The sequence below is a fragment of the Bos javanicus genome, chromosome 18 (assembly GCF_032452875.1).
Source record: "Bos javanicus breed banteng chromosome 18, ARS-OSU_banteng_1.0, whole genome shotgun sequence".
Classification (NCBI taxonomy): Eukaryota; Metazoa; Chordata; class Mammalia; order Artiodactyla; family Bovidae; genus Bos; species Bos javanicus.
In genome coordinates, this window is record NC_083885.1 from 36,453,550 (window position 1) to 36,475,860 (window position 22,311).

The following is a 22,311-nucleotide window of genomic DNA, read 5'->3' on the forward strand; positions in this document are numbered from 1 at the left end:
CTGCTATTGAGATGAAAAGCTGTAGCATTAAGGAGGATTTGATCTCCAGAGAAAAGAATCAAACTGGTTGAATCTTCCAGAGAAGAAGGGTAAGCGCTGTGTTTGCCCTCCCAGGCCTTTTTCTTTCACTTCCTCTGCTGCTGTTTGCACAGAGTTGCCCTGATAATAGGAGAAAAGAGCCATGAACATCTCAGATAAGAGCTTATATCCTGCCTTCAGTCTTATGCTCCTTTAGATTGAGGAATGCTTGGACAGTGTGTTCATACTAAATGCCTGTTGGAAGTGTGCTGTTTATTGGTGACCTGATGCCATGTTTACTGAAGTCATTTCACATGTAGTGCTATAGATGTCTTTTTACCAATTTACATATTTCGACCTCTGAATTTTGATTGCAGCTAAAAGAGAAGACAAAAAGGAGAAACTGGATGACTGCTTCAGATAAGCCATCTCTGTCATCAACACCTTGGTGAGGCTAACCCAGAGTCTTTAACCAGTCGTCAGGGATGAATTTTGTTGGAGTCTTATCCCCACTCTCTGTTGACCAGGCCCCAGCAAACACAGTTTCCCAAAACTCTCAAGTGACTGAAGGATCTGTCTACAAGCAGGTCCATTTGCCAGTTAACCTCAGACTATTTCCCTCTAGCCAAATTACAGACATGGTCCTTAGCTTAGAACCTTTGTGGTGAGCAGTGAATTAGAACGTAGGGAGTCAGGTGTTTTTAAGGAATATTTCCATTCAGCTAGGATATTAAGATTATTCCATTCTCCAGATCAAAGATGTCTAGAACATCAGGATTGGACTTTCAGATCAGAGACGAATCTCCTGTGGACCAGTTGGATAGACACTGAAGTTTTTATTTCTTGGCCTTCCTCTAACTAAACTCCATACCACCCTCTTAAGATAATCAGATGTGTCAGACCGTTGGTTTAATTTACAACTTTATTTGCATTAAATGCATTACAATTCTTGGGACATACCCTAATGGATCAACTTGATTAGACTGAGAAACTCTCCAGTCTAAATACCCATCTAGCGAGTGCCTCGCAGAGTATCCTGGTCCCTTTATTTCCATTTAGAAGTTGTCTCTTAATTTGAATTATTTGGCAAGTGGCTAAAAGCATTTGTTCTTTATTGATTTTGATGGATTCAATTTCAGAGAGTGACTTTTTCTGTCCTTGTTACCAAACTCAAAGGGTCATTGTGTGTGCTAGTTGCTCAGTCGTGTCTGACTGTTTGTGGCCCCCTGGACTGTAGCCTGCCAGGCTCCTCTGCCCATGGAAGTTTCTAGGAAAGAAAATGGAGTGGGGTGCCATTTCCTACTCCAGGGAATCTTCCCAGCCCAGGGATTGAACCCATGTCTCTTGCATCTCTGCGTTAGTAAGTGGATCCTTTACCATTAGCACCACCTGGGAAGCCCGAACTCAAGGGGAGGGATACCTTAATGTCACCCTCCTAAACACCAAATATGACTAAAACATGAAAAGTTTCCAAATTATAACCTCCCATGTTTATCTGTATAGATGTTATATAGATATGTATATCTATATACATTTCCATCCCTGAGAAAGAGCATGAGAATTTAGAGCTTTAGGATAATAAGAACACAAAACTTAGAAAAAGGTACAGAACTCCAGGGGCAGATGGCAGGAGCAGTGGTGACAGTTCCCTGCACAGGCCCGTAAGGTGTGTCTGCTTCTGTGTCACAGCTGCGTCCCTCCACTTGCCTCCGCCTCTGCTCATCTCTCCTCCTTCTGGGGCCAGCTTCTCCTGCTGCTCCTCGGGGCTCCTCCCTCCGTCTCTGCCACCGAAGCTCTTCTGGCCTCTCACCTCCAGTTCCTCCACTGCATAGTGGCCCCAAGCTCCCCTGTATCACTCATGGGTCTTTTACTCGTGCTCCTTCCCTTCCCTGCTTCTTCTTCCTCTTCCAGGCCCGCTGGCACAGCTCCCTTGATCTCCAGAGGATGGGACTGTGGCAAAAGACCAGCAAGGGGCCGAAAGCTGTGGCTGCAGCCAAACCCAGGAACTCTACCCAAGTGTCAACTGCTTCATCAGGTTAGACTTCTCGGACACACTGGATGGCTTCCCTCTCTGGTGTGCTGTCCTTCCTCCTCGGCACATACCTGCCCTTTTACACACCCTCTGTTATTTATTTATTTATCTATTCGTTCATTCATTTATGCTGCACTGTGTGGCATGGGGAATCTTTAGTTCCCCAACCAAGGATCAAACCCTGCATTGGGAGTGTGGATGGAGTCTTACCGCTAGACCACCAGGGACGTCTCCACCCGCTGTTATTTAATCAGAAATCTCCTAACTTGCATTTTGCTCCATATCATCTCTCCAAACACATACTTTTCCATATTTTCATGTTCTTGTTCTTTCTTCACCTCTCTTCTCCATTCCTTCACTTTCCTATGGCTCTGTCAATCCATCCCCAGATAACAGCCAACCAGGGACGGTGGGTAGGAAAGCAAATCACAGTGACAACAGTTTGTTGAGCACCTACTATGTGCCAGATGCTGTACCAGGCACTGAGAACACAGCAGACCTTCAGGGAGAGCTGCCACTATAGCAGAAGGAGCCAGACAAGAAATAAGATAAAGGATAGAATATCAAATGGTGATAAGTGCTATAGGGAAAACTGAGGTCAGGAATTGGTCTGCGTATGGGCTGAGAGCTATAAGTTTGGATAAGTTGTCTAGAGAAGGTCTCCTGAGAAGCTGATATTTGAGTAAAGATCAGAAGGAGATGAAGGAGCAGACATAAAGATACTTGGAGGAAGAGCAGTCCAGGCAGAGGAAGTGGCGAGTGCCAGGGTCCAAGGTGGGAGAGGAGAGAGGTGAAAGAGGAGGGATGGTGTGAGCCCACTGGAAATGGAGGGGAGGGGTGTGGGGCGCCTGGCCTGTGGACCACTTTGAGTGAGGTAGGGGCAGCCACAGACCTATTTCCAGCTGAAGCCCCTTCAGCATGTTTTTGGTGTTTTTTAAGATTCTTTTTTTTCTTTTAAATGTGGACCATTTTAAAGTGTTCATTGAATTTGTTTAATATTACTTCTGCTTTATGTTTTGGTTTTTTGGCCAGGAGACATGTGGGATATTAGTTCCCTGACCAGGGATCAAACCTGCACCCCCTACGTTGGAAGGTGAATTCTCTTTCAGCTTGTTTTTGGAAAGTACTTTGAGGCCAAGGTGATGAAAGCTGTAAAATGGGAAATACACTGAGGCAAAGGGAATTCATACCCAACCATGGATTTTTTTCCCCTCAGTCCTATGGAAGCAGTGAGCCCTGTCCCCTTTCACCACCCTCCTTCTTTGGCAGCAGAAGAAAGAGGACAGCAGCCCTGTGGGTCTGGCCTCCGTCCCTGCCCTGCTCCAGCTCTTTGTCTGTGAGGCTGTGAGTGAATGGAGCCCTGCCTGCCACCTGCCTGTGACTCGCGAGCAGTCCCTCTGTGGAGGGACAGCCAGGGCGAGTGAAAGTTGATCAGTGGGTGGGAGGACAATTCATCTGACCTGTGCACAATCAGACTGGCCTCTGCAGTCTCTGCACAGAATCAAAGGCTCAGCTGGAATTTCAGTGCAAGGAGGGGAGTCAGAAAACGGGAACTGAGTTTCAGGGTGGGCTGTGGGAGGCAGCCACTGTGCCTGACCGTGGAAGAGGAGTAGGCATGTGCTTCTTCCCCTGCCTCCTGGACAGCAGCAGGCATGACCTCTAAGGGCCCAGCTGTGTCCTCCAGCGAGTTCTGCAGCCATGGAGCTTCTGCAGTCACACGCGGCAGCCTCACTGCAGTGCGTGCTCCTCTCCCTTCCATGCACCACTTGCTCTGAGCTGCCTGGCTGCATGGGGGTTGGGAGTTGTCTTCTTACAACACCGGCTGCTGCCAGGGCTCAGGGCTGTGCTCAGTGTACCCGTGCCTGCCAGCCGTGTAGAGGGAGCACAGACTCACATCACCAGCCTTGAAAGGGGCTGTTTCCAGTTACTCAAAGGGTCCTCCTTGTGGTCCCTCCCCACTGTCCTTCGTGCTGACTCAGGGGGTCCATGCTCCCAGAAGGGCTCAGGTGTTACCTGTTTCCACCCCCAAAACACTCTGCATCCCTGGGCATAGAAGAGCAAGGTCAGTCCCTCTGGGTTTCCTTTAGTTTCCTTTCGTTTTTTATCCATGAGGTTGTTTGATTCTCAGGACAGCATCGTGGATCGGAGAGGCAAGCTATTGTTACTCCTCTTCGGTGGAATTTGGCCAAAGTCTCCTGAGGGGTTGAAGCAGACTCTTTTGAACATCCATTGAATGCTAGGGACCCTCTCCCCACAAAACTAGTATAGCAGGAAAACACTTCCAACTGGAGCACAGTTTGGGAAACATTCAGGGGCTCATGTACACACAGAAGCCCCGACACATGAGTCCCACGAAGCAGTGGTTGAATCTCCAAGGACCTGTGCTGAGGGATGCTGGCCCTGTGCTGTCCCCTGCCCTCAGAGTGCTGACGAGCAGCAAAGCCAGCTCCTCAGGTACAAACGCCCTGGCTGCATCTGTCTGTCTGTGCATGCACATGTGTGTTACATATGTTTTATGCATTATAACAGACTTAAAGTATATGTGACAAAGACATACTCACCTGCACTCCTACCCAAGGTTACCACTGATTGGCAGTTGGGTATATATCCCCAGATCTTTCCTTCCTTTCCCCCTTTTCCCAAATGAACACTCAAATATACATTACTGCTTTCCAAAGGAAAAATGGGATTGTCACCATAAAGACTGTCCTGTGTATTTTTTTCTTAGTCACATATCTTGGAGACATTCTCAGTACTTACAGACTCTGCCCTGTGATGTGGTGTGTCTTCCATTGTATAGATGAGCCACAGCTGGTTTAAGCATTTGCCTCTTGATTGTCAGCTGAATTATCTCTAATTTCCAGTGCTTCTCAAACATAACTCTTTGCATCTTGAAGTGTTTCTATAAGTCCTAAGAGGTTGGAAGAACAGATTCAAAAGATACAAATGTTTTCAGTGTTTGTACCAAAACGTCCATGAACCCACTTGTGCTGATCATGTTCCTCCATCCTCAGCTGACAGTGTGTTAAATAGCCATGCCATACAGGTTCAGTCACCACAGTGTAGTGTTAACACCATTCTCTAAAAAATTCTGGCCCAGGGAGTCTTCAGAGGATGGAGTTTTCTGTGGATCACAGCCACTAATGGAGCACAGTGACACTCTTTGCAGCTATGCTCACCGGCAGCCAGCTATAAGTACTCATCCTGGAGAGAGAGCCCAAGTCCCCCAGGTCTGTTCAGAAGTACTTGGACAAGGCTCTCCACTCTGAGACTCAGTCCTGTGTGTTCAGGGTGTGCCTTCTCATGGGGTTAGAAGTGCCCCCTTGATAATGACCGTGATTCCCAAGGCATACTCAGGACCTAGGGTCTGACGGCGACTCAGAGTATCAGGTTCATCCTGTAAAACCCAGGTGGAATGATTGCTGGAGCTCCACATCACCTTAACACTATAAAGAGCTTATTATGCTCTTCTCTATACCTGACCTTTATTAATCCACTAAATCCTCACACTGGGCCTATGAGGGAGGTATTATTATTATCCCTGTTTTGTAGATGGGAAAACTGAGACACATAAGAGGCTAATTACTTGCTCCAGATTACGTAGTTAGTGAAAAGTAGCCAAACCAGTATTTGGACTCAGTCTGACTCCCAAGGCTGGGCTTTTAGCCACTGTGCTTTGCTACCCAATAGACAGACACTGTGTTTCCAAGTGGTAAAAAAACACACACACTTTTTTTTCCTTTCCTTTTTTAATATTTATTTTATTTATTTGGCTGTGCTAGTCTTAGTTGCGGCTTGTGGATCTTCAGTCTCTGTTGTGGAATGTGAATCCTTACTTGCGGCATGTGGGATCTAGTTCACTGTCCAGGCATTTAACCTGGGCCCCTTGCATTGGGAGCATGGAGACTTAGCCATTGGACCGTCAGGGAAATCCAAAAAACTGTTCTTAATATCAGTGAGGATAAAGACAATGGTTCCCTGCCTGTTCAGATGGAGCATGTGTTTCAAGGTAAACCTCAGGCCAGACTCCCTCCAGATAGTGTCCTTGTGCATCAAAACCCAACTTCAAACACCAGAACTTGTTACACATACTGTATTTGACCTTGTCCTTTGTTCAGCAGCCGGACATGAGATTTGCTCAAGCCCCCTAGCCTGTCTGCTTCTGTACTTAGACAGCTTTTGTAAATCGCTCATTGACGGACCTGTTCTTTCTGGGGTACCTAAGGCAGTAGACCTCTGAGGCTGCAGAGCTGCTGTGTAGGGGCATAGAAAATGTAGCAAGTCTTCCCATGAGCTCTAATCAGAACCCAGAAATGTCTCCTTAAAGGTTTGTTGTTTTTTTTGTTTCAATTTTTCACCTCTTATGAGCAGGGTTTCAGTTCTCAGATTTCAGTATCTCAGAATAACAATGGATGGTTTTAATTCTTGGGTATATATTTCCTGCATATATACATTGACACCTCTATTCCATACCATTCCTTCAGAGAAAATGAGACTGGAATTCATGGGCCTATTTTGCAGAAGGGGAAAATAGGGTTCAGAGAGAGAAGTTCTTAAAAATGGAGAGAGAAACGGAGAAATGAGTGCACTAGAGCAGAGAAGCTTCTGACATTATTCGCTAGTTTTGGTTGGTTGTTTGCTCTGCTGGGTCTTAGTTGAGGCACACAGGATCTCAGTTCCCTGATCTGGATGGAACCCTGGGCCTGCTGCATTTGAAAGCAACAAGTCTTAGCCACTAGACCCTGGGGAAGTCCTTGTTCACTGGTTCTTATAGGAACCAGGTAGCCAGCACCTAACTCCATCACAGAGATGCAGGGGCGCCAAGGGTGGAGCTGCTGTTGTGAGGAGCCGCTTCAGAGCTGCAGGAGCATCCTCTCTGCTTGGGGGACTGGGGACAGCTACTGGGCCTTTAAGTGGTTTATTAAATGAGGTAAGGTTTAATCTTCATTGTCTGCCCTAAGAGCTAAAGCCTGCTTAGAACAGTGCCTGGGTGGGGCTTTTCAGAGGTACAGCCCTAGACATCACACGCATAGGTAGCCAGGCGCTGGGGAGAACAAAGCTGCCTGCTCCAAGTTTCCAGAGTCTCTAGAGCTTGAAAAGGCTCCCCAACCCCTACCCCGCCCCACCCCCCACATTCACACACACCTTTATTAGACCACACACCCACTTTCCACACTTTAAAACCTGTGGTGACCATATTAATCCTAGGGAAAGGCCTGCCTGAAATTAGGCTGTCTGTACTAAAAGAAATGTGGTGCTGATGCTTCAGAGAGCTGGGCCTGGGGTGAGTCTCTACCCTCCCACCACCACTTCCCAAAGAAACTGTATCAGTGTTGTTCAGAGATTGCAAAGAACAAGGCTCCAGCATATGCCTTGTGGGAGTTGCTCTGTGGCCAGGGCCAGGACCATGTGAGAGAGAGTCGTCGGGACTCTGTGCCCCAAAAAAGAGCAGCCCAGATCCACCACCCTAACCCATCCTTCAGGGAGGAAAAGCCCTTCATGGACAGAAGTCCTGTCATTTGTGAAATAAACAAATCCTGGTTGCTATTTGGCAACTCTCTCCTCCCTGGCTTTACCCCTGTTATCCTGGAAAAAGCAGGCAACACTTTTGCCAATGGAAAGGTTGTATCAACCCCATTCCAGGTAGATTCAGAGATCTGGGTACAGGCCTAGGTAGTCCCCATCCACCTCTGTTTATCTCCTCGGCTCTCCCTGCTAATTTCTACCTCAAATTAATGTCTTTTCTCCTTTTCCTTTTTACCTTGTGGCTCAGTAGTTCATTGGTTCATTGTTAAGTCTTTGAGGTCACTTCATTCAGACCAGTGTGGCAGGCAAGGTGCTGGGTAGACACTCGTCTACTCTGGAGCTCAGCCCCGGGACTGGCTGGTTGGTTGCTGTCCTCCAGGTCACAGAGATGTACTTGCAAACCCATGTGAGGAGAATCCATGGGATGCGTGCTCAATGCTGGATGCATAATAGAATCTCCTAGGGAATTCAATAAAAATTCAAGCCTGGAGCTCACCCCCAGTGATTGTGACTAAATTGATCCGGGATAGAGTCCAGGCATTCATGTTTTTAAAAAACCTCCTGGAGTTTTAAAAGTCTAATGTGCAGTAGCCAGACATGAGAACCGCTGCATTCGCTTATCTGGTGAGAAAAGGATGGCAGGGGGCAGGAAGAGAGAAAGACACAGAGTGTATGTGTTAGGGAGGTGTCCTAACAAAAAATACGAGTGTGGGACATATTTGGGGGGGTCTCTCCCCACAAAGGACTGATGGGAACTGCCCCTACCATTGGCTCTTCTCCAGTTGCTTTTATGGATGATGGAGCTTTGGACCTCCTCTGTGACAGTGACTAACTGTCTTTAATCAAGAAAGAGGACATGAAGCAGAAGTACGAGCACATTTAAGAACTGTAATTGACAATACTGTAACAAAGCCCAGGTGAATATGGAACGAGGTTACCTTAAGCAGTTTGTTCCCCTCCTGTTGATCCTTGGTCCTACAACTGGAGCTCTAGGCTGGGATTGTGTCCCGATCAGGTCTGAGAAAAGTGAGTGTGTACTTGTGTAATGAGCGAGTATGCACGTGTTGGTTCTGGGTACAGTATGTTATGTGCACGTGTGGGTGTGGACATGCCCATGGTTATCAGGATGGGAGTCGGTTTACAGCACCCAGAAAAGACAGCCTCTCCCTGGGCAGGAGTGCGATGCTGCTGACATCATCATTCTTGGAAATACGTTTTTTTCAGGAAGAGCATCCTCTCAGGGTGCTCCTAGAGCCCACATTTATAGAGTGCCTGCCTCTCTTCCCCAGGATCACCATGACCCTGGATGAGGGACTGAGTGGAGGTTGACACCAGCTGGGTTGTGCCAGGCAAATCCTGTGCCCTGGTTCAGGGTTGTGTTGCCAAAAGGAAAGAATCTTTTTGGAATTCACTCAGAGTTGCTGGATGAGCAGGCCCAGATCTACATACTCCCTTCTTCCCCGCAAAAAATCTCTTGAACAGTTCGAGGGATTTAAATAAAGCAAATTAACTGGAGTTTTGGCGGCCACTAATCCTGCATGCTGGCCCTCCCAACTTCCCTGCTTTTTCATTAGACTGAGGTTGCCGGACCTTTTGAACGTGAACCCATATATGATGCTATGTCCCACCCAGCACCAGTTTCTGTGAATTTACAATTTATATAATTTTATATTATTTTTATTTATTAATTTTTTCGATGTGCTGGGTCTCCGTTGTTGCACGGGCTTTCTCTAGTTGCAGAGAGCGGGGGCTGCTCTCTAGTTACAGTGAGGTGGCTTCTTGTTGCAGTGGTTTCTCTTATTGCAGAGCATGGGCTCTAGGGCATGCAGGCTTCAGTTGTTGTGGCTCATGGGCTTAGTTGCTCCGAGGCAAATGGAATAATCTTCCCAGACCAGGGATCAAACCTATGACCCCTGCATTAGCAAGCAGATTCCTATCCACTGTACCATTAATAGAATATTTGGAGAGTACAGAGAAAAAAGCAAAGAGAAAAATTCATTGACCTACCACCCAAATCTGATATTAATATCTGGGTGAATTTCTCTCCTGCTTTTTAATTCATAGGATTCAAAAGAAAACAGCAATGTTATGCAGTCATTCATACATGATGATTTTTGTATCCTGCCTTTTCATTTAATATTGCATTATAAGTATTTTTTGCATATTCCTACATTCTCTTCCTGAACATTATATTTAGTAGCTGCACAATATTACACCAAGAAGGTAGATTATGCTTTAAAATCGCCTTCTGGATTTCTTTCTTCATTCACCTGAGGGAGGGAGAGGAAGGAAAGATGGCCAGGAAGAGCTTTTCCTGTTCAGGATTCCAAGAAAAGCATCTCCAAGTCTGGCTTGATACTTGGTTATCGTTCTTGTGTGCCCTTCTAATCCTGACCTTCAAGCCACCATAAAAGAACCTGGCCCCTTAGTAGGAACTGGCAGCCCTGCCTCCAGTCAAGCAGAGGCCCCTTAACGTTAAATGAAAACGACCCTTCCATCCAAGGAGAGAAAGACTAGAGTTAAAATCTAACCACTGTAACTGCAGGACAGAGAAGTCCTTAAGCCTCCTCCTTCAAACGTAGCACCTAGAAATGGTACTGATTACAGACTACTTGTCGGTAAGAGGGGAGAGCTATGAAAGGATAACTTTGTTTGCTGGTAGCTGCCTGGCTGCTGTCAAGGCACACACCTTCCACTTTGAATTATGTATTAACTAGTATTGCAGATTAAGCTGCCTTGAGGACAAAGCCCTATTTAGTCACCTGGGAGACATAGCCTGCTGCTCTTTGGGGGCCAATTTAAATTTCACCTTCATTAGCTTTGAGAGGTTTTGATTGTGGTCAGCCCAGAGGAAGTTGATGGGATGAAGCCTGGAGAGATTGGAGGAGACCTCATGGCTTGGTTGCCATCCTCCATTCTGCTTGCTTTGCTAGAAGCTGTGGGCTGGGTGCCAGGGTGGAACACTGAAGCGTGAGGTCAGAGGGCACGGGGGAGCTGTGGAGCTAGAACATCCCTCTACCCGTCCTCTGCCCAGTGACTCAGTAGGCAACCAGTGGAGCAGAGCAGCACCTGGCAGGGCTATCCCACAGCTTCAAGCATGAGTGATGACAACAGGGATCGAACAGCAGGCTCCTATTGGCACAGGTATTTGAATATTTCATGGGTTTGGATTTGAAAATTAGTTGAAAGGTGAGATATTGGTTTGTAGTAGTGTCAGATTCAGTCACCTCAGACCCTCCAGAGCTTTGAGAATGGCCTCTTCAGCCCTCCAAACTGTAGAAGTCTCTTTCCCTTGGTTACTCCACCACCTGTAGTCTCACTTGTGCCTGGTAGTTGACACTGCCAGCCCTCACCTCCGCTTCCTGGAGGCAGCACCAACAATTCACACAACAGCCCTTTCTCACCCTTTTGCTGTGATTTATCTGCATTCTAGGGCTTCCCAGGTGGCGCTAGAGGTAAAGAACCCACCTGCCAGTGCTGGAGACTTGAGAGACTCTGTTTAGATTTCTGAGTTGGGAGGATCCCTTCTGCCTCCCAACAGGTCTCCTACCCAACTCCTAGTCTTTACCTCAAAGTACCAAACAAGACTTATAACCTCTTACTGTTTTGCTCTGACATCTTCAGTAGGTCTCTGTTACCTACTGGATAAAATCCAGACCATTCTGTCACCCAAGGCCCTCCAGAATCCGTTCCCAGCTTCTTCCTCTGCAGGTAGACTATCAGGCACTTTGTACATGGCAGCAGCGATGCAGGTTCTTAAGTGTAAATTTCTTGTTTCATGACTGGTCTTTGCTGGGCTTTGAACACACCTCACACATTCCTCTGCTGCTGCTGCTGCTAAGTCGCTTCAGTCGTGTCTGACTCCTAGCGACCCCATGGACTGCAGCCTACCAGGCTCCTCCGTCCATGGGATTTTCCAGGCAAGAATACTGGAGTGGGTTGCCATTGCCTTCTCTGGACACGTTCCTCTACTTTCTCTCTTTTAGAATGTTTGTTTGGCTGTGTTAGGTATTAGTTTGTGGCATGCAGGATCTTCGTTGTGGCTCACTGGCTTCTCTAGTTGCTATGCACAGGCTTAGTAGCTGTGCTGCCACGAGGGTTTAGTTGCCTTGTGCCACCACATGGGATCCTGGGCTTCCCTGGTGGCTCAGATGGTAAAGAATCCGCCTGCAATATGGGAGCCCTGGGTTCGATCCCTGGGTTGGGAAGATCCCCTGGAGGAGGGCGTGGCAACCCACTCTGGTATTCTCGCCTGGAGAATCCCCACGGACAGAAGAATCTGGCAGGCTACAGTCCATGGGATCACAAAGAGTCAGACACGACTGAGTGACTTAGCACACATGTGGTATCCTCATTCCCCAGCCAGGGATGGAACCCATGTCCCCTGCTTTGGAAGACCAGTGGATTCTTAACCACCAGGGAAGTTCCTCCTCTATATACTCTTTATTTGTAAATGATGCCTTCTGTCTAGAATGCTCCTGCCGCTTTTCGTGAAACTGCTCAGCCCATACCAGCTCAGAGATCTCTTTCATGAAAAAATCTTCAAATTCTTCTAATTGGAGTCTCTCAGCAACATTTAATTATAAACTTTCTTCTATGGTAACAAGTTTTCAAGTGTATTTGTCTTCAAAATGGATAACCATTTAGACAGCAGAGACCAGCCTGAGACTTTGCAGGGCCAAAGCATCCTTCTTGGCTCAGAGCAGGTCATATATGAATGTTGAAATACCGCATGAACCTTGTGCCACAGAACTGAATAGGAGGCTTACCCTCTGGAATCTGGGTAGCAGCTAGTTCAGCACCCTCTGAAATCACGTTTTTAAGTAATTGTATATGGAATTATTCCTATTTCTAAATCCCCAGTGGTAAGCAGAGATAAATGTGAGCTTTGTTGTATCAGCCCCTTAAAGATTCCCCAACCCACCTCCCCCTGAAGAGACTAATGCAAATAGGGCCCAGCAAAGTGGATGTTAATTACAGGCAAATTCTGCCTGGCCACAAGGGTAAAGCTCTCCTAGCTGCCCGATCACACTAGGTTGCCTGGCCCTGAAGACCAGAAAAAGAGAATTTGCTCACCAGGGGAAGCCATTTAGGGGGTCAAGCCAGTGGATATGGGCAGAGTGTTTACTGTTCTCATAATGGTGCCCTGGGCCTGCTGTTTATTTCAGAGGTTTTAATTGACTAGTGAGGTGGTGCTATATCAGCTCACCACCTATAAACCTCCCTGGAACCAGCTGAGTGAGTTAGGCACTAAGCCTGTGGGACAAATTTGGAGTCTTGGAAATTAACTAGGCATGAGATGATCCCGGAGCAGCCCCAGGAAACTTGCACCCGGAGAAGTCATGCTGCTGTGTTGCTGAGGGCAGAAGGGATCTTTCCAAACCGGCTGCTCTGTTCCTTAATTGTCTAAACAGGTCACTTGCAAGCAGCCAGTTGGCCGGATCTGACTCAGACACATTTGGCCTGACCTGTGGAGTGTTTTTTAACGTTTGAATTAGTAGCTAACACTTCAGTAGGAGAAGACTTCACATAAGAATCTGAATTTCTGGCTTCTCCTAACGATAGAGCACCTGGCCACGCTGGGCCATCTCTCTCAAAGGGACATCCCCTTTAAATGGGACATTCACTTCCCACCAAGCTGATCACTAATTTTTTGTTGCTGCCCAGCCTCTGCTTGTTTCCCCTGTTCTAATAATTTGTAGATTACAATGGGAGGTAGAATTAGATAGCTCTTCCAGTCTGGCAACTCCAGACTCTATAATGCCCCTGCGTGTAGAGGCAGTAGTTAGAGCTCAGGGAGTCCATAATGCAATTGAGATAAGGCATTTTTCATGAATACTGAACTTCCTGCCACCAAGCGTCACACCCTAGAGGGATAGGTATGTAGAATCCATAGCATTGGCAAGCAGATGCCATTCTCTGGTTGAAGTTGGCTGGAGTTAACCTTTACTGAGCACTTACTCTTGGTTGGTCTTTTCAATCTTTATGACAGTCCTGTCAAGCAGATAATCAGTCCCATCTCTGGGATGAAGATACTGAGGTTAGTGCCACATGGCTGGCTAGTGACAGAACTTACTCCAAGGGCTTACCCAAGGTCTTCTCTCTCCACTTGAGCTTCAGTAGCTGTGATGCATAGGCTTAGTTGCTCCTTGGAAGATCCCCTTGTGGGATCTTCCAGGATCAGGGATCAAACCCGTGTCCCCTACATTGGCAGCCAGATCCTTAACCACTGGACCATCAGGGAAGTCCTTGAACACTTGTTATAAAAAGCACACGAAAAAGGAATGTTTAAACTATGTAGCATATTAGTGATGATTTTCTCAAGCAAGAGTCCAAAATGATTTGGTTTATATACTGCAGGATGGGAGTGGGTGGAGATGTGTCAAGGTCTGTTTACCTGGGGGACTGAGGCGTGAGCTCTGTGGCCCAGTGTGAGTCATGGTGAGCCCCTCAGACTTCTGAGAGGAGCAACTTGCAGACTGCAACTCACATTCCTATAAATTTTCATAGCAGTTGTCCCAGGGGTATCCAGGATATGTAAATTCATTTTTTACTAGTCTTCAATTATAATACATCCAAGATTTTCCGAGATTTAGAAACCATTGTGTTCAGCTGATTGTAAACTTCCTTCCTTGAATGCTAAGAACTCATCTCTGCCCAACTCTACCCCACCCCACCTCACCTCACCCAGGTCTAGCGTCAGCTTTAGGGAACTTAGAAACCTCTGGTGATAAGGTCAGTTGGGAATTTAGGAAGTCGTGGGTGTCGGAAGTAAAGGTGTAAAAAAGGGGAGGAGGAATTGGTTTTGGCTCTAGGACACAGGGAACTTTCAAGGTTCTTGCAAAACCGTTGTAGCTCTTGAAAGCCTTGAAGTCATCAGCGCCCCACTGCGGAATTCAGAGCTTGTCAAAATTGTTAAAACCTTTGACCAATTTTTTTTTTAAATTTAACGAGTATTGTCTTCTGAGCCTTTTTTACCCCCAGCAGGAAGGTTCTGCTGTTATAGCTTTAGGTTTAGCTTTTTGTGTTCTACACAAAGCACAGCTCCTTCGCGTGCAGCAGTCGGGGGATTTCTACCTGCTTGCTCGCTTTGCAGGGTGAGTAGGGTTCGAGGCTTAGAAGACGGGGCGTGGGGCAGAGGGCAAGTGAGAGTCACAATTTTGGAAGCCCCTATGGGTTATACTGAAGTTAACTGCTTCAGGTTCCATGTTGAGCACAATGACCACCTCTTCCCTGGGCAGTTGGTCCCGGGCTGAGCGCGGAGGAACTCGGCTTTTGGCTTCGGTTGGGAAACCCAATTTCGGAGTGTGCGGAGACTGCGAGTCTTTCCGAACAGGAGGAGCCGCGTCCACTCGGGACCCTGCGTCCCACCGCGCGCCGGGCTTCCCCCAGCCAAGTCGGGAAGGGGATGCTCCCTCGCGGCTCTCAGGGAAGCCCTCCCACTCTTCCCAACTTTCCCGGCCCCAGGGCCGTAGGAGGGCGCTTCTCCCGGCGGGGGCGCGCTGGGTACTTAAAGGCTGCTCGGCGGGGCCAGCGCTCGTCAGTCGGAGCGCGTAGCAGCGGCGGCGCACGGTGGAGCGAGGCGCGGCGGCGAGGAGCGGGAGGAGGGGCATGGAGCCGCCGCGGGCCTGCTGAGCACCGGAGCGCGGGCAGCCGGCGGCACGGTGAGCGCGGGCCTGGCTACCCGGCCAGCCCTCTCAGAGGGGCGGGCTGCCCGAGGAACCCGGGCTCCAGGGGTGGCGCTTGCTCAGCCCAGCGGACCCCGCCGGCTCCCCCAGCCAGCCGTGTGGGTGCTGCGTGCAGCGCCGCGAGGCAAGCTCAGGGCTGCGGCATCTCCAGGCTTCCCGGCGGCTGTTCCTGTAGCCCCCTCCCCATTGACCCCTCCTCCCTTTCTTCATCCTCTCCTCCTCCAGCCTCTCCTCCCTTCCTCCCTTGCGGCTCCTGTTTTGTGAATGGATTAGGAGGTGGACGACGGTGAGGCGCACCAGGCTGGCTGGAGTCTCGCTGCCCCAGGCCGGCCCGGGTGTTCGCACCTGTCCAGGCACCAAGATGCTCGGGGCCCTGGTTACTGCGGGTCAGCCAGGCCGTGGCCGCAAGTACCCGCAGCCTGGGCTCCCCTTTCCTTGCGGGCTCGGAGGGGCTGGGAGGGAGGCCGGGCGCAAAGAGCCCCTGCCCCGCGCACAAGTTTCCGTCCCGCCGCGTGTGGGCCCCGCAGCAGGGCACACCTGTCAGCTGGAGAGGCTACAGACTGGGCAGCCCCGCGCAGTGTCGGGAGTAGATTGGGGCGTTCGTCTTTGGCTGGAGGTTTTCTCTTTTCCACGTCTCTCGGGGTAGGGGGAGGGCTTAGGGCGCGTCCCCAATCTCTTGCCCTTGAAGCCGGGTGCGCATTAAGCTACAGGGGCCGAGCTCTCCTGGATCTCCTCTGAGAAAAGCGGGTGGAGGGGGACAAGAGGCTCTTCTCCGCCGGCTTGAGGGGAGACGGTCCCCTGTCTGAGCAGGGCCACTTGAGGCGGAGCTGGCACCAGAGCCTGATTGCACATGGGGTCTCTGGCTGCGGGACCTTCTTGGGGGTATAGGGGTGCCAGGATAAAGCGTTTAGTTCCTGAGCGGGGAAGGAGGGGTCCTGCCCGGGAAAGGAGGGGGCCGGCGACACTGAGGATGCCGCCTTTGTCTGCAGGCACACTTTGCCAAGGTAGCGCCCGTCCCCCCTCCCCCCAAGAGGTGAGTGGGGCCTGGTCCGACTGATTCCTTGCATTTTCCGTTTCTTCCCGGCTGGGTCGTGGGAAACGGGCACGTGGGTGTGGCTGGCACCGCCTTCGTTAGAAAGCCAGGGTCTGGTGGGGGTGAGAAGCATGGCCAGTGCCTTCCGGGCTGCGTTAACCTGGTGGGCACCGCCTCTGGCACTGCACCGAGGCGGGGCGCCAGCGCCGGGCAGGTTGCTGGGTTGGCCTCGGCGCCCCCTGCTCTTTACCAGCGCGCAGGCAGGCAGCAGTGCCCGCAGCGCCCCCATGGCATATAAGCTCTAGAGGGGGGTGGGGGCTCTCCTGGGTGGTGGATGCAGGGCCTAGGGGCCCGGGGACTGCAAGCCCGTGCGAGAGCCCCCCGGGGGGTGGGGCGGGGGAGACAAGGACGGCTGGGAATCTTGTAGAGGAAGCACAAGGCAGGCTCCCCGGGACAGCGGGGCAGAGCGCCCGGAGGCCGAGCTTCCCGGAGAGGTGAGGCTGCCAACAGCACTTTCCGGACCGAAGCTGCTGGAATGCTGCTGAGGCCTGAGTCTCCGGTTGATTTAGGCACCGACTACGTGTTCCTCACCCCTCCTGTGTGAGAGGTGGCAGGGGAACCAGCCCCCTAGCAAGAAAGTATGTTTGTGTTGAGGTGGCAGTCAGGAGTCAGTTTGAGTGAGACCTAGACTTGGAGCAAGCTTGGAAGTGAGACCCCTTTGTCTGTAAAGGGTGGGTGGTGGTGGTAACAGGATTCTCCAGATCAGGCAGTTGGCAAGGAGAGGAGATGGGGAGAGGGCCTCAGAGTAGCGGGCAGGGAGCTGTCCTCATCAGCCTTCCCCCAACCCCTCCCCTCCCCCACTCAGTCCTTCAGGGCTACTGTTCAGTATAATGATTTACCTGGGACCTATGGAACAAGAAACCATTGGAATCCCTCCCCCAAGGAGTTGCTAAGTCCCAGAGAATTTGGGCAAGATCAGGCAGCCAGGGCGATAGTAGGGCTGTGTCTCCAGCACAAGGCTTCAAGTACCAAGTGCTAGACTCGGCTCATTAAAACACAGCTCTTTTCAGATGGGCAGATGCTGGAAGTCCTGAGTTTTCCTAACAGAACCTGCCAGCATTTCCTGGAGTAGCGGGGCAGGGGTACAGGGGTACGTGGACGGAGATTCCATGCAGGCACTAGGGCCAAGTGGATGGGGCTTCCTGGCAGGCACCCGTCCTGGGCTGCTGGGCTGCTGGGCTGCTGCAGTGGCAGCTGCAGTTCCCCCTGGTGCCCCAGTGCTGGGCTTCCAGGAGGGCTGTCCACACCCCAGCTCTCATTTCCTTTTCTTTCCCTTGTCTGCTTTTCCTGGTTACTTTCCCTTTTTTTTTTTGCTGCCTCTCAAGTCAAAGAGAAAAAGATGAGAAAACAGAGAACATTGGTAAACTTTCTCTTACAGATTTAGTTGTTTTGAGAAAGGGAAGCTGTTTCCTCCTTTTTTCCCTCAGGCACCTCTCTCTGTTTCCTGCTCTTTCTCATCTTTTCCTTCCCCACTTTCTTCATGGGTGTGATCCCCTGGTGAGTATAGGGCATAAAGGCTGCCTAGCTGCCCTTGCCCCTCCACTTCCTCCTCCTTCTTGGCTTTTCAGATGCTCAGAGCTTCCTCTGGCCTCAGGCTCACCGCTACTGAAGCTTACCTGTGAGAGCTTTGGGTCAGGTAGATCCCAGTTCTGCCACCAGCTAGGTCTCTCTCAGATCTCTCTGGCTTGGGTTTAGCTAATGATAGTAAACGCTGCTTTGAGTGCTTTATGTATATAACCCATGTAATCCTCAAAGCTGTTAGGAGGTTAGTGCTGCAACACACATTTTACAGATGAATAAGGGGTAGAACAGGCACACAGTAAGTGGCAGAGCTGAGCGTTCTTGCCTGGAGAATCCCATGGACAGAGGATCCTGCCTGTCCTCTGTCTGCTACTAAACTACTACTACTACTGGTCTGGCTTTCGCATCTCCAGTCTTAGTCATGTTCAATAAATGGTGATGGTTGTTATTAGTGGATCATTTCCCCAGTTCTAGGCCAGGCCCAGAGAACATGCCCCCATGGCCATTGACCAGAGAAACTGCCTCCCGCTGACCCACTTCTCCCACCTTCTCCCACCAGATGCCGGTGCAGCTGACAACAGCCCTGCGCGTGGTGGGCACCAGCCTGTTTGCCTTGGCAGTGCTGGGTGGGATCCTGGCAGCTTATGTGACAGGCTACCAGTTCATCCACACAGAAAAACACTACCTGTCCTTTGGGCTGTACGGTGCCATCCTGGGCCTGCACCTGCTCATCCAGAGCCTGTTTGCCTTCCTGGAGCACCGGCGCATGCGACGGGCAGGCCGGACCCTGAAGCTGCCCTCCCCATTGCGGCGCTCGGTGGCGCTCTGCATCGCTGCGTACCAGGAGGACCCCGACTACCTGCGCAAGTGCCTGCGCTCAGCCCAGCGCATCGCCTTCCCCGACCTCAAAGTGGTCCTGGTGGTGGATGGCAATCGCCAGGAGGATGCCTACATGTTGGACATCTTCCACGAGGTGCTCGGTGGCACCGAGCAAGCCGGCTTCTTCGTGTGGCGCAGCAACTTCCATGAGGCGGGTGAGGGTGAGACGGAGGCCAGCCTGCAGGAGGGCATGGACCGCGTTCGGGACGTGGTGCGGGCCAGCACCTTCTCGTGCATCATGCAGAAGTGGGGAGGCAAGCGAGAGGTCATGTACACGGCCTTCAAGGCCCTTGGTGATTCGGTGGACTACATCCAGGTGAGGGTGCTTCCCTAGGTGTGTGTGGATGTGTGGATGTGTTCAGCCAGCCAGGCATACTCTCCTGGGGAAGTTTAGGTCCAGTCTGGGTGCCCTGTGTCTTGTATTTTCCTCCCCTACACTTCAGAAGGCAGTAAACACAGTAATTTTAAACAGCTGTCCTGGGGTCAAGAAGACCTAGGCGGGAATCTTGGATCTGCTGGTGCTTTAGCTGAGTGAATCTGGGCAGGTCTCTGGACTCTGGGCAGGACTGTGGATTGGTATCCCCAGAGTGGCAAACAAGTGTATAGCATTTACTTTATACCAGACACTGTTATAAGTATTTCATGTGTTTTAGTTCTTTTAATCCTCACAATATTCCTAGGGGATGGGTACCGTGCTTATTTTTACTTACAGAAACTGAGCCTGCAGTGCAGCTGCCTAATGCCTAACTTGCCTCATGTCGCACAGCAGTAATGAGCAGAGCCAGGAGTTGGGCCCAGGCCGTTTGTCCTTGTGCAATACTGCCTCACCATTGACAGCACGGGGATGAGCCTCTTCATAAAGTGTGGGGAAGAGCAAAAAAGAATCATGCTCCAAAGCACTCAGATAGTTTTAGTTATGGGTTGATGAAAAGTCTCACTCTTTCTGGTGTCAGGTTCTTGTCTGTGAGGTGGAGGGACACACGTGCGAATTAGCCCCCAGCTCAGTGCTGCAGCCATCTTGGCAGGGCCAGGACCCCAACAGACCCTGCCTCGCTTCCAGCTGAAGCGGGCATTGACACCTCCTTGAAAATTTTATTATGTTGACAAGGTAACACGGCTCCAGTTTTCATATAACAAAACCTAGAGAAAACTGATCAAAGATTATGCATCTCAGTACCGAGTAGAAACTGACACCCAGGACCCAGATTTGTGATCCAGCATCTGTTCCCCCTTCTCTGTTCCTGCCCTTCTGCACATATGCCCATTGCTTGAATGAATAGCAGCTGCTGTGGTCGCCCACCTACGTACCAGCACAGTCTTGCTGACAGCATGTTGCGTACTCCAATATTTAAATTTTCTATACGGTACCCACCTAAAATTAGCTTGCTGCAGATTTTTTTGTCTTGGCTGTTTGGCAAGTTGTACCCTCGCATAAGAGTTGGTACACCTACCTCTTCCTGCCTTCCTAGGCCCAAGGGCCTCCTCAGCGCCAGAGAGGGAGGGCTGTGAGACAGGTCTTAATTCTGCAGTCCGTCTAGGGTCAGGGGCCTTTGAGACTTGCCAGTGGACTCAGACGACTTAGAAAAAGCCCTGGAGCCCTGGCACAGGCTCAAGCCGTAGTGACTGCTGTCTATTCCCTCGAAGCACAGGATCCCCTCAACCCTGCCCTCCCACACCTCTTCCTTTCCAGTGTGTTCTGGTGGGTCAGCACATGGGCTCACCTGGGGCAGCCCTGGGCCTGCCTGTCAGTGAACACTCTGGATTTCAGTCTGTCTTCATGAGCCCGCTGAAGGTGTCTTTCCCTCTTCAGGAGATAACCCTGCTTCAGCCAGTGGGGAAGCCCAGGCAGCCGTTTCCTAACCTTGCTCAGTTGGAAAGACCTCCCTGGGATGAAGGAAGTGCTGCAGTGTGAGGAATGAGAGTCAGGGCTGGAGTAGTTGTGTGACCAGCAGCGCTGGGAAGCTTGGCCTATAAGCTGAGGAGGTTCTGGGAGTGTGGCCTGAGCCTCCTGCGACCTTCCCAGTCTGGGCCAGTGCTGTAAGGATGTGTCAATGGGGAGGCAGGTCAGAGTGGCTGCGATGACTCTGGCTGGTTCCCCTCTGCCCTCTGCTGCTTGTCTGCAGTCACTGAATCTTCCAGGATGGAGAGAGAAAGCAGAGGGTTGGAGTGCAGCCCCCTTCCTGCAGGCTAGTGGGCTCTCACTCAGCAACTTTAGTAGAAGAATTCTAGGCTTTTGCAGACTCTGGGCTCATCTGTGGATACTGTTTCTTGCTCTGTTGGGGTCAGGAAGCCAGTTCCCCTACCCAGTGGCTATTTGGGATTTTTACAGCATCTCAGTAATTTTCTAAAATGTAGACAAGGAGTCAGGTAAGTGTTTGTAGTACAGGTTCAACTATTAACAACAATGGGTCACCTAACAGAATCAAACCAGGAGTCTCCCATGGAGGGGAGGGTGGGTGGGCAGGATTTGATCCAGGTTCTGAGTGGAGGAGCTGCTACCAGCTTCTAGGCCCATCCAGAGCTGGAATCTAGGTGAGAACAGCCCTTGGCTCTGCTGGGCCCTAGTCCGGGAGACCTGGCCAACAGGGTACAAGTGGCCTGGCAGCCACACTGGTGGGGTTGTGACTGGGCTAGATACACCCTCCACTTGGGCTGGCTGTCTAAGAGACTGAAACAGGGCAGCTCGGTTCGTGATGATCCCGTGAGCAAGCTTTGGTGGTAGCCTCTGGCAGGAGCCATTTCTCAGCCTTCTGAGCAATGTCTGCTGGCCTTGCTCGAGCCACAGTGCCTGATTTCAGTGACGTTTTCCTTTCTTCCCAAGGACCCCAGAGAAATATAGTAAGACCACTTCTGAGGAGCCTGGCTCAATCAGGGCTAAAGATCTGTCCAGTACTAGACACTTTTCCCTTTCTGGGCCCACCACTGAAAGTCCCCTGGGTTCCTCTCTCAGCCAAGCAGCTATCAAGTCGGTACCTGAACTCTCCTGTTTCTTACTTCCCTCGGTAATTCATCTCACCCCTTCTATTTGGCATAGATCTCTTTGTTAGTGGTTTGAAGTGTGTCTGGTGAAGGGGTTATGTCCCTTAGGCAGTGAGCCACCAGGGGTGGGGTGGGTGTGTGTGTGTGTGTCAGAATGGACTGACAGTACCTTCCTTCTGCAGGTGTGTGACTCTGACACTGTGCTGGATCCAGCCTGCACCATTGAGATGCTTCGAGTCCTGGAGGAGGACCCTCAAGTAGGGGGAGTCGGGGGAGATGTCCAAGTAAGAAGTAACCAAGGATTCCTGTGGGTGGAGGGTCTGGATTCTTTCTGCTTCTTCATCTAATTGGATATACTGGGGAAGTGGGCATTTTGTTTTGGAGGGGGATTTCCTCTTTGACAGTTTTATTGGTACCAAAGGGCTCATCTGCTACCCACCCCCTTTCCTGTTCTATTTCCACCAGGGGCAGGGGGGCAGAAAATTACTTGACTGGTATGTAGAGAGCCTGTGCTGCTGGGAGAGGCACAGTATTCTGAGGCCATCCATCCTAGAGAGTGCTTCCTTTTTGGCCAG

At 50.4% G+C, this 22,311-nt stretch overlaps 1 protein-coding gene across 4 annotated transcripts in view; it reads left to right on the forward strand.

The window, feature by feature from the left end:
• Positions 1-22,311, forward strand: part of HAS3 (hyaluronan synthase 3) — a 26,603-nt gene continuing 4,292 nt past the window's right edge. Inside the window, exons 1-5 of one of the 4 annotated variants that reach the window (XM_061387723.1) lie at positions 1-89; positions 396-466; positions 1,930-2,053; positions 18,438-19,073; positions 21,919-22,020. In XM_061387723.1, the coding sequence (XP_061243707.1) occupies positions 426-466; positions 1,930-2,053; positions 18,438-19,073; positions 21,919-22,020 (903 nt within the window). In that variant the 5' untranslated portion in view covers positions 1-89; positions 396-425. Of the gene's footprint in view, positions 15,241-18,437; positions 19,074-21,918; positions 22,021-22,311 lie in introns of all 4 variants that reach the window. The other 3 variants (XM_061387725.1, XM_061387722.1, XM_061387724.1) reach the window with 3 other exon arrangements.